Below are 12500 nucleotides of genomic sequence, written 5' to 3'. Positions count from 1 at the left end.
ATCTCCTGCTTGGCTCCAAATATCAGTCCAGAGGTTGTGTTTTCAGGTCCAGGAACCACACACACACACGCACACGCACACGCACACGCACACGCACACGCACACGCACACAGACACACACACACACACACACACACACACACACACACACACACACACACACACACACACACGCACACACACACACACACACACACACACACACACACACACACACACACACACAGTAAACTGAACAACAACATAATAAAGGCTTACTCCTCTTTTCTTTCCTTGGCCATGTCCCCAAGTATGGTCATGGGCAGTTAAGAACAGACTGAAGTCTCCTTTATGGACAGCTGTGTCCCATAAGTCATGCCATTCAGAAAAGACCCCTTTGGACAGCCACATAGAGTTCGAGAAATGAAACTGCACGCCCCCCGTCTTCATTATCCTCCACATCACCTCAGAAGGCCCGGCCACAGCTGTTATGGTTGCAGAAAACACAGCGGGTACAGGTCAAACTAACTACTTCCATCCTTTCCTGTTGCATGTGACCTTGTGGCACAAGGCTTGACATCATCAGTGATCAAAGTTTTATTCAATGTCTTGCAAAACCCAAAGACAAAAAGACCATTATTTCATTTGCATTCGGGATGTTGAATGGGGAAAAGCCCTACTGAAGTTGCTCTGTCTAGGCTATGACAACGAGGAAACAATTGTTTTCTCCATGGAGATGGGGCGATACTGAGGCAAGAGGACACAGGCAACAACAAAGGACAAGAGGTAGTAGCTTGACTGGCTCATGGTATCACTGGATGACATCACTTCCTGTTGCACTGAGCATCATGGAATGGAATACCCAACAGACACATGAGAACCACGCACAGCACAGCACAGCACAGCACAGCACAGGCTTTACCAAGTGAAAACAGCCAATGGATACATGCACAGAGAGGCGTATAGTACTCAAAGCATAGTGAAGCCTTTGCAAAGTGAAAAGAAGTAAATGGCAGAATGACATGAGCATGCTATTATTGGCAGCAAAATAGATCACAGCAGCCGTTCTTTATAGACAGAAAGGCAGATGTAGGGATCATTTTATTGATCCATCCCGAAGGAAATTAAGATTTCACACACAGTAAGACCAGCTATAAAAAAGGAAGTGGGGAATTTCCCCCTTTCCTTATTTTTTTTCTCCTCAAACAAACACCCTGGCTGTGACTCTGTCCTTTTATGAGTCATATGGTGGTTGGAGGCCCGGGATATGTGCTCTGAGATGGCCTGGTGTTGACTGAGAGATAGGAGTAGCCTCATCATAAAACTAGGTCCCTCATGCTACACTGCATTTTGTAGAGCAGGTTTGGACATTGTTTGAAGGTACACTGTGTAAGATTTGTAGTTGTTTATTTCCAGAATTCATGCTACCCATTCACTAATATTACCTTTTTCATACTTACCACCACCATCAAATTCTAAGTATTCATTATGACAGGAAAAATTGCACTTTTCATACGTGAAAAGGGGAATCTTCTCCATGGTCCACCATTTTGAATTTCCATAAATAGCCATGTTTAGCCTAAAAATGACTGCACTTGGGCCATACTAGAAAATATTAATTTGTTACTTAGTAAACTTTCATGAAAAGATCAAATTTGGCTATAGGCAACCCAGTTTCAATGAGCAGCATAGTTGCAGTACCTTTTTGGCCATTTCCTGCACAGTCTACCTTTAAGTTCAAAAGAATGGTGTGGTTTTGCATTGCATATATGGCTGTAATTATCCAGTCTTTCATCAACCATGGGTCAACCGTGTTAATTGAAAGAAAGCCAGACTTGCACTATAGGGAGGTAATAATAGAGCAGAGCGGGCAAGAAGTTGAGGGTGGTGGCATGGGGAAAGAGGAGGTGGGTGGTGGGCGAGAGATCAAGAGGGGAGAGCATCAGGTCAGACCTCCCAGGGCTCAACCTTTCACCATCTCCATCACTGGGACTCGTTAACGGACACATGAAAGAGTTTAATGGCAGGCACTTATAATCATTTGATTGGGTATTTTTCTTTGTGGGCGATAAAAGTATGTGTGAGTGGGATACAGATGAATCTAATTGTGTGAATTCATTAAAAAGTAGTGTGTGCGTGCATAGCGCGCGTGTGTGTCCACATGCTTGTGTGCGTGTGTCTGTGAGAGAGAGAGAGAGAAAGAGAGAGAGAGAGAGAGAGAGAGAGAGAGAGAGAAATGAAAGAAAGAAGATGTGAGAAATGAGAGAAGATTTGAGAAATGAGAGAAAGAAATGTGTGTAGCATGTTGGTCATGCTGACCCATACCCTCATGAGTCGAGGGATGAGTCATTCTTGCCTCTTTCCTCTCTCCCCCTCTCCTCTCGTCATGGGTTTCCCCTCCTCGTGTTATCTCAGACAGTAGGGGGTCGACCTCTTTAAGCAAAAGCTAACCAGCCTTGATTGTTTTGGCCAAGACCTGTGTGTGTGCACGCGTGTGTGTGGTGTGCGTGTGAGCGAGAGAGCGTGCGTGTGGAGAAGTCAAAAGCCTCCCCCCCATGTGCATGAAGCCTGGATAATAATGGACATCATGGTAGCACTGCTGTCTTACAGATGCTGGTTTAAATGAGACAATATAAACAACTCTCCTTCATTAATTATCACATTGTAAAAGTCATTGTTCTAAAAACACATCACCACTCATCACTTTCCCTATTCTCTGCCTGTGTGGAAAGGAAGTCTGGGGAGAGCTAAGCAACTGGAAGTCTATGTGCATCACTATTTCCTTATGTCAGTCTGTCATTGGTGAGATTGATGTTCAGGTTTGCAGTCACCTTGGCTACAGTCAATGTTGAGCTCATTGCTCAGGACTGGGGTGTCTTCTGGTGGAGTTTGTGAGTTTGTTGTTGATGCTTAGTTTATTGATGTTTAGGTTTTTGTTGATGGCTTTCATCCGCCCTGCCTATCTAAATTGCTAAATTAAAAAAATGACTTAGACTTGGCTGTTCAAAAATATAATGTATTCAGTTAAGTTGAGATTTAAACCTTTTTCTACTAAAGAAAATCATAGGAAGAGGGGGAAAAGCATGTCATGCACCTATGTTAGAAAAAATGGAAACACAGTTACCCTATATACCAGATGCACCTGTCGTCATCCACCAGCAGTTCATTCATTGAGTTCAATGTCCCCCCCCCCCCCCCCCCCCCCTGTCCCCCCATTCTGGACATTCTGGATTTTTTTGTGCATTGGGTTCATTGGTTAGTGAAGAGATTGAGTGGGTTTCAGGGGTATTTGTGATTATGTATTTGTGCATGTATAATTACATTATTATTACACAGAGTACTCGTACACAAAAAATTAAAAGGACCGATTGAAAACCTTTATCCTTTACAGGCAGAACAGTGGCCCTCATGAAAAGGCTGTGTTAAAAAGTTGATTTAAATATACTACATTTGATGTTTTACCATGGAAAAAGTTGTTTATACATTCACAAATCAAAAATGACACAACACAGGATCGAGATGCCAATTTTTATTTGATCATGACAATGTCATGTTTCATGTTAATTATGCCATGCCGTCACTTCAGACGGTGAACAGCAAAAAGCCACTGAAGCTGTTGTAGAGCATGCCATCATCAAAGAGCCTGTCACCTTCACGCAGTTGCAGCTTAACTGCGTCTCCCACCTCCAGCTGCAGAGTCACGCCATTGGCACCATTGATACGATAGTTATTTTTCTCATACAGAGAGGTCCTCATGACCACTTCTCCATTCAAAACTGTAGCAACGTTTACCCGGCCTGATCTTTCTGCTTCCATTAAATTGAATCTAAAGAAGTACACACCCCTCACTGGAGCTGTAAAGACACCGGTAACATTGCTGTAGGCCTGTCCAACATTTGTAACAACTTGAGTGAATACCAAGTCCATGTATGTATCCCCAGCCTGAATGAATTGGTTAGACTGAGTCAGACCTGCCGAGAATGCCACCCTGGGTGTGCCTGTACCTGTACCGTTAATATTCTGTTCCAGATCAGCAATTTCATTCTCAGCGTCTGTCAGTCTGTCCTTGAGTGCTTCCAGCTCTTCCTCTTGCGCTGCCATGGCCTTTTTAAGTTCCTCAATCTCAGCCTCGTTGGTAGAAATCCGTTCCTCTTGTGCTTCGTTCACCTTTTCCACAGCCTGCACCTTGGTCTCGGTGGACGCCAGTCTGTCCTTCACGGCTGCGTTTTCATCTTCCATCTTCATCAGAAGTTGGATGAGTCTCTGCTCCACCATCAGGTCTCGGAGTTCCTTCAGCTCAGCATAGATGGCCGTCGGCTTGGAGACCTCAGCAGCAGCAGCAGCATCTCCAGTACTCTGACCTCCGCACATGGAGGAGAGAAGCACCAGCAGTGTGATGGCAGCCTTCATCCTGATGTTGGCACTCTCTGTCGTCGTCGTAAAACAAGACGGCAATAGCGGCTCTGAGAGTTGTGGAAGAGAGGGAGTGTCACTCCTAAGACAGGCACTTTTATCTGCCTTTTTGGACTCATTATGCAATCACTTTTAGGGGTAGTGCAGCCAAAGGCCATGGGCGTTTCTTCTCTTTTTTTCAGCAAATATGCTATTTGTGAGATATGGTGTTCCATATGTGTTTTCATGGCTTATGCATGCTGTGGGAAATGGCCAACCTGTCACCCAATTTGAAGGGCACTAGCTGGGGCTGACGTGTTCTTTTTCTGCATCACGTTGCCTATCAGGGAAAAAGATTGCTCAGCAGAGGTGTCTGGTTGGTTTGGGCATGAAGAGTTCAGCACAGAGTCTTTTGCTCTTTAGCACACTTCGATGCGTTGAATGTAACCAAAGGTAGTTAGTACTAGATATCCCACACATGACTCACATGAAGGACTGAACAACATGCAATGGACCGCCGCATGCAAGATGTTTACTGAAAAAAATGTGTGGGATTACAGTTGGGTTAAAAAAAGAATGAATAAAAGTAATAACTAATATAATGTATACTCACTAGTAGGGGTGTAAATCACAGCCTCCATGACGATACAATTCAATATCGATATCTTTTTATTTGATGCAATGCGATTCGATTATTTTCAATACTTAAAGGGACACTGTGTGAGATTTTTAGTTGTTTATTTCCAGAATTCATGCTACCCATTCACTAATGTTCCCTTTTTCATGAATACTTACCACCAGCATCAAATTCTAAGTATTCATTATGACTGGAAAAATTGCACTTTTCATACATGAAAAGGGGGATCTTCTCCATGGTCGGCCATTTTGAATTTCCTAAAATAGCCATTTTTAGCTGCAAAAATGACTGTAATTGGACCATACTAGAAAATATGGTTTATTACTTAGTAAACTTTCATGTAAAGATCAAATTTGGCAATAGGGAGCCTAGTTGCAATGAGCAGCATAGTTGCAGTACCTTTTTTGACCATTTCCTGCACAGTGTCCCTTTAACAATGTTCCACGATATGATACAATACAATTCTATTCAATTTTTTTCCAATTACTTTTCCACGTCTATTATGTTATTGATCTAGGGCATTGAGCAGGGGCCAGCGATTTGATTATTTTCGATACTTAAGAATGCCCCACGGTACAATGTGATTCGATTCAATCGTCAGATTATATCGCAATATATCGATACATTTCTATTATTATTTACACCCCTACTCACTAGTACAAGAAGGTGTGAACATACATATGTATGTCTGCCAACATGCCTGCTACTCAATTTCACTGACTCAGAAATGAATTATATCATTTGGCAAGATCTCCAAAGTAAAAAAAAGTGCTGGAGACCTGCATTATGCTCACTGTACCTCAGCTGATGAGGAGGAAAGGGGACAGCATTGGTTACTTGTCATATGGGAGTTGTTCTCATTTTCATGACTGTGAGACATGATGGAGGGCTAAGTTCATTGTGTGTGTGTGTGTGTGTGTGTGTGTGTGTGTGTGTGTGTGTGTGTGTGTGTGTGTGTGTGTGTGTGTGTGTGTGTGTGTGTGTGTGTGTGTGTGTGTGTGTGTGTGTGTGTGTGTGTGTGTGTTACATCTTACAGATGCTGGTTTAAATGAGACAATATAAACCACTCTCCATCATTAATTATCACATTGTAAATTAAGAACTGAAGGCCTTTAAAAGTCACTGTTCTGAAAACACATCACCACTCATCACTTTCCCTGTTCTCTGCCTGTGTGGAAAGGAAGTCTGAGGAGAGCTAAGCAACTGGAAGTCTATGTGCATCACTATTTCCTTATGTCAGTCTGTCATTGGTGAGATTGATGTGAAGGCTTGCAGTCACCTTGGCTACAGTCAATGTTGAGCTCATTGCTCAGGACTGGGGTGTTTTCTGGTGGAGCTTGGGAGTTTGTTGTTGATGCTTAGTTTATTGCTGTTTAGGTTTTTGTTGATGGCTTTCATCAGCCCTGCTTATCTCTATCTAAATTGCTCAATTAAAAAAATCTTCGTATATATTATATTTTTGAACAGCCAATTCGTATTCATTAAGTTGAGATTTAAACATGTTTGAGAGAAATTTGAGGGGAAAAAAACGTATAATGGACCTGTATGTTAGAAAAGATGGAAACACAATTGCCCTATATGCCAGATGCGCCTATTGTCATCCACCAGCAGTTAATTTAGTTCATGTTTTTTGTTTTTTTTGTTTTTTAAAGTTTTTGTTTTATGACCAAGAGACATGCTGGACTCTTTTTGTTCATTGGGTTCATTGGTTAGTGAAGAGGTTGAGTGGGTTCAGAGTTATTTGTGATTGTGTAATAATAATGTACTTATACATGCACATATACATAGAGTACTCATACACAAGAAATGAAAAGGGCTGATTGAAAACCTTTATTCTTCATATGCAGAACAGTGGCCATATATTTCTTCATGAAAAGGCTGTGTTAAATAGTTGATTTAAATGTACTACATTTGATGTTTTGCCATGGAAAAAGTTGTTTATACATTCACAAATCAAAAATGACACAACACAGGATCGAGATGCCATTTTTTATTTGATCATGACAATGTCATGTTTCATGTTAATTATGCCATGCCGTCATGTTAACCACTTCAGACGGTGAACAGCAAAAAGCCACTGAAGCTGTTGTAGAGCATGCCATCATCAAAGAGCCTGTCACCTTCACGGAGTTGCAGCTTAACTGCGTCTCCCACCTCCAGCTGCAGAGTCACGCCATTGGCGCCATTGATACGATAGTCATTTTTCTCGTACAGACAGGTCCTCATGACCACTTTGTCATTCACAAGTGTTGCAACGTTTACCCGGCCTGATCTTTGTGCTTCCATTAAATTGAATCTAAAGAAGTACACACCCCTCACTGGAGCTGTAAAGACACCTGTAACATTGCTGTAGGCCTGTCCAACATTTGTAACAACTTGAGTGAATACCAAGTCCATGTTTGTCTGCCCAGCCTGAATGAATTGGTTAGACTGAGTCAGACCTGCCGAGAATGCCACCTTGGGTGTGCCTGTACCTGTACCGTTAATATTCTGTTCCAGGTCAGCAATTTCATTCTCAGCGTCTGTTAGTCTGTCCTTGAGTGCTTCCAGCTCTTCCTCTTGCGCTGCCATGGCCTTTTTAAGTTCCTCAATCTCAGCCTCGTTGGTAGAAATCCGTTCCTCTTGTGCTTCGTTGACCTTTTCCGCAGCCTGCACCTTGGTCTCGGTGGACGCCAGTCTGTCCTTTACGGCTGCGTTTTCGTCTTCCATCTTCATCAGAAGTTGGATGAGTCTCTGCTCCACCATCAGGTCTCGGAGTTCCTTCAGCTCAGCATAGATGGCCGTCGGCTTGGAGACTTCAGCAGCAGCAGCAGCATCTCCAGTGCTCTGACCTCCGCACATAGAGGAGAGCAGCACCAGCAGTGTGATGGCAGCCTTCATCCTGATGTTGGCACTCTCTGTCGTCGTAGTAAAACAAGACGGCAATGGCGGCTCTGAGAGTTGTGGAAGAGAGGGAGTGTCACTCCTAAGACAGGCACTTTTATCTGCCTTTTTGGCTCATTATGCAATCACTTTTAGGTGTAGTGCAGCCAATGGCCATGGGCATTTTTTTTTTTCAAGCAAATTCTGTTTGTGAGATATGGTGTTCCATATGTGTTTTCATGGCTTTTGCGTGTTGTGGGAAAATGTAAACCTGTCACACAATATAGGACACTGGCTGGGGGCAGTGTGCCCTATATCTACAGTATATCACGAAAGTGAGTACACCCCTGCAGTTTTGGCAGATTTGTGAGTATATCTTTTCATAGGAAAGCATCATGTACCCACTTTTCCAGTTCAAACATTAATGGCTGTATTTTGTTTTTTTCTGTGTGAACAAGAAATTTGAGCAGTTAAATATGTTGTTAAAAGGTCGCTAAACATTTTGTCAAAGTGTTTTTTTTTTATTCTGTCCTATGAAAAGATATACTCGCAAATCTGCCAAAACTGCAGGGGTGTACTCACTTTCGTGATATACTGTACATCATGTTGCCTATCAGGGCAAAAAGATTATTCAGCAGAGGTGTCTGGTTGGTTTGGGCATGAAGAGTTCAGCACAGTTTTTTGCTCTTTTGCACACTTGGATGCGTTGAATGTAACCAAAGTTTCAAGGTCGTTAGTACTAGATATCCCACACGACTCGCCTGAAGGACTGAACGACCAAAAAGTTGTGATTAATAAAAGTGCACGTGTAATGGACCGCATGCAAGATGGTTACTGACCTGGGCATGAAAACAATGTGTGGGCTTACAGTTGGGTTAAAAAGAATGAATAAATTGAATAACTAATATAATGTATACTCACTAGTACAAGAAGGTGTGTACAGTACATATGTCTGCCAACATGCCTGCTACTCCATTTCACTTACTCAGAAATTAATTATGTCATTGGGGCAAGTGCCCCTAAGAAAAAATTGCAAGGGAATGGCATTACGCTTACTGTACCTCAGCTGATGAGGAGGAAAGGGGACCAACAGTGTTGGTTACTTGTCATATGGGAGTTGTTCTCATTTTCATCACTGAGAGATATGATGGAGAGCTAAGTTCATTGAGTGCATTTTTTCCATGAGATTTTCACAGGTGTGGATGCTGCAGAAAACCGTTAACCTGTCACCCAATATGAAGGGCACTGGCTGGTTTGGGCATGAAGAGTTCAGCACAGTCTTTTTGCTCTTTTGCACACTTGGATGCGTTGAATGTAACCAAAGGTTCAAGGTAGTTATAGTACTAGATATCCCACACGACTCACCTGAAGGACTGAACGGTGTGTAATGGACCACATGCAAGAATGTGTGGGCCTACAGCTGGGTTAAAAAAGAATGAATTACTAATATAATGTATACTCATTAGTACAAGAATGTGTATACAGTACAAATGTCTGTCAACATGCCTGCTACTCAATTTTACTGACTCAGAAATGAATTATATAATTTGGCAAGTTCTCCAAAGTTTAAAAAAAGGTGCTGGGGAACAACAACATGCTCCCTGTACCTCAGCTGATGAGGAGGAAATGGGACAGTGTTGGTTACTTGTCATATGGGAGTTTTTCCCATTTTCATGACTGAGATACATGATGTAGGGCTAAGTTCATTGAGTGCATGTTTTTTTTTTTCATTTTCATGAGATTGTCACAGGTGTGGATGCTGCGGGAAACCTGTTAACCTGTCACCCAGTGTGAAGGGGGCAACGTGTACTTGGAAGTCTGAGTAGAGCTAGGCACCTGGGAGACTCAAGTGCAGCACTGTTTCCTCACACCTGTATGTACACTGTCTAAAACGCTTGAGCTCACTGCTTGGGTTCTCCTCAGATCTGCTCCCATTGAGAGGAAACATATAAGGAAAAGTCAACAGCTTTAAGACTTAAAGACTCATTTCTGAAACAGCTTCTCCTTTGGTCTGCTTGTAAAAAAGGCAGTCCAGGGAGAGCTAGGCAGCTGAGAGCCCCTAGTCGATCTCTATTTCCTTATTTCTAGCTGGTGCGCAATGTGATCACTGTTCATCCATGGCTTCTCCACAGCTTTACTTAAACGGAGAGGTAGCATACAGTACTGTACCGCAAGTAGTGCCGGATCATCAATAAGGGCCAAGGGCACCAGCCATTTACTGCCAGTTAGGGGGCACCACATGACACAAACTGTACAATATTGTTCATAAAGGGGGCACCTGCCAGGTGTAATGCCCAGAGGCACCACAGTGCCTTAATACAGTCCTCACAGCAGGGGAAGCTGGGCCCCAGGGAGACTCCAGTGCATCACCATTTCCTTATGGCTGTAGCTGGTGAACTCCCTCGTCAGCCTTGGTTTCTCTTTGGCTATCTGTACAGTAGATGTTGAGGCCATTGTGGCTTGGGGTTTCTTCAGCTGTGCTTACGTGTAGACAGAACTAAAGCCAGAGTACAGCTTGGCACTTTGGGAGGATACAAATATTCCTGTTTCCTTCCATCTCGACGTTCAGGATTGGCTTCTCCATGACCTTACTTCCATAGAGAGGGAGCATGGGGAGCTCAGAGCTCAGTAGCCGAGAGACTCCATGTATCATCCCTATGTCCTTAGTGAGGTCATTGTTCAGGCTTGGGGTTTCCTATGCTTTAGTTCCATGTCTTCAACTGCTGGGAGACTCCTCTGGTGTATCACTAATTCCTTAAATGTATCTAGCCGGTGAGCTCATTACTCAGGCTTGGGATTTCCTCAGCTCTGTTTGCTGTAGTATGTGATGAGGGACCCTGAGCAGACAGACAGCTGAGGGATTTAAGTTCTTCACTATTTCATTATATACGTATCTATGACTGGTGAGCTCATTCTCTTCCATCGAGAGGAATCATAAGGCTCAAGTGTGTATGCCTGTTTCCTTATACCTTCTAGTTGCTGAGCTCATTGTTCATTGCCATGGGTCGTCTTTTTCTGTTTTAGTTTTGTGAGTTTCTTGCTCAGTCGTGTCCTCAGCGCAGCTCTCTTCTTTTTTCATGGTGGGGTTAGCCTGAGGAGAGCTGAGCAGCAGCTGGCAGACTGCTGGCTATGTGCAGAAGATAATGACTCCTTAAGCACTGTTTACTCTGTAGCAGAACACCCGCAGACTCCCAGCTCATCTGCTGCTCTGTGGGATGGGGGGGGCTATAGGAGAGTATAGCATGCCTGCCGCTGAGATAATAAGGAATTTCCCCCTCATTGACGCATGTATTTTGGGTGAGATATGTTTGAGAGTTGTGTTGCGGTATGCATTTGATTTTTGTGGGTTGGTGGTGTCCATATTTGTGTATTTTGCGTGTCGGTAGGGTGTGATGTGTTAACATGTAATGTAATTAATATGTGCACATGTGTTTTCTTATTTTGGCAGATCAGAGAAGAGCTGCGGGCCAATGGTATTGATGTCTACCCACAGAAGGAGTTTGATGAGGATGCAGAGGACAGGATGATCAATGAAAAAATCAGGGTGAGTCGACTGTGTGTGTGTGTGTGTGTTTGTGTGTGCTTGCATGCATGCATTTGAATCTCAAAGTGCTCCATAATGAAAACAGATGTTGAGTTTAGTTTCTGTATTATTAACGGTACACATTTTGTATTATTAACACTTAAACTCAAAGGTGCATAACCCTTTATTTTAATATGTTTAAAAGAAACTAAGCTTATGTCGACAGAACGCCATCATTTAGCATCAATTATTGAATTTTACTACTACTACTTTTCCAATCCATTCCAATCAATCAAGTCCAATCAATCTACTGAACCACTTCACTACTAGCTGTATAGTAAAATGATGTGCTCCATCAGGACTGACTCTAGCGGTATTCAATGACACAGCTGCAAGCCTGCAGCCACGCAGGGCTGCCTTAAAAAGGAAGCCTAACCATTCAATGACAACAGAAGGCCTGCTTGCACAGTGGGCTGCCTTAAAAAGCTACCATTGTCTTACCTTAAAACTGAATGTGTTGTGTCTCGGCAGCCTTTGAGTACACTGGCCATGGCCAAGGTTTTCCTGGTGTAGTTTGCTGGTGCGAAACAACGTCCATTCCCTTAACTGAAATTAAAATTAAAATCAAAATTTTGGTTTGCGCAGCGCAACAAAGGCACCTGCCACGAGTAACCTCACGAATCGCTACCCTTATAAGAATTCACCGCGTAGCAGTGAGGAGGGGGAGATCTCCTCTAGAACCATCCCTGCGCTCAATTCTTTGCATTAACTAGCTGTTATTTTCTATTCCTCCCTCTGTATGTGTCAGGAGATGATCCCGTTTGCTGTAGTGGGGAGTGACCTGGAGTACCAGGTGAACGGCAGGAGACTGCTGGGGAGGAAGACCAAATGGGGAACCATAGAAGGTAATGGCATCTACACATCAACAGATGCTGTTTCAGTAATGAGAGATATGGAAATGTAGAAGGTAATGGCATCAACAGATAAACTAAAGATGCCTGAAGAAGATCTATGATCGAAACGTTGCTCCTAATAAATTAAGTCTTTTGCAAGCAGTGTGCAGATCCTTTCCCGCTCCTATATGTGACAGTTTTTTGATTTGGCACC

The 12500-nt window shown here is 43.1% G+C and overlaps 1 protein-coding gene across 6 annotated transcripts in view; it reads left to right on the top strand.

The window, feature by feature from the left end:
- The window catches only part of septin9a (septin 9a), a 165831-nt gene that overhangs the window by 148998 nt on the left and 4333 nt on the right, over nucleotides 1–12500 (top strand). For all 6 annotated transcript variants that reach the window (XM_063223655.1, XM_063223678.1, XM_063223665.1 and 3 more), the window contains 2 exons: nucleotides 11319–11414; nucleotides 12202–12298. In XM_063223655.1, the coding sequence (XP_063079725.1) occupies nucleotides 11319–11414; nucleotides 12202–12298 (193 nt within the window). The remainder of the gene's footprint in view (nucleotides 1–11318; nucleotides 11415–12201; nucleotides 12299–12500) is intronic.

The sequence above is a fragment of the Engraulis encrasicolus genome, chromosome 2, assembly GCF_034702125.1.
Source record: "Engraulis encrasicolus isolate BLACKSEA-1 chromosome 2, IST_EnEncr_1.0, whole genome shotgun sequence".
NCBI classification, from domain to species: Eukaryota; Metazoa; Chordata; class Actinopteri; order Clupeiformes; family Engraulidae; genus Engraulis; species Engraulis encrasicolus.
This window is presented reverse-complemented; position numbering and strand designations above follow the sequence as displayed.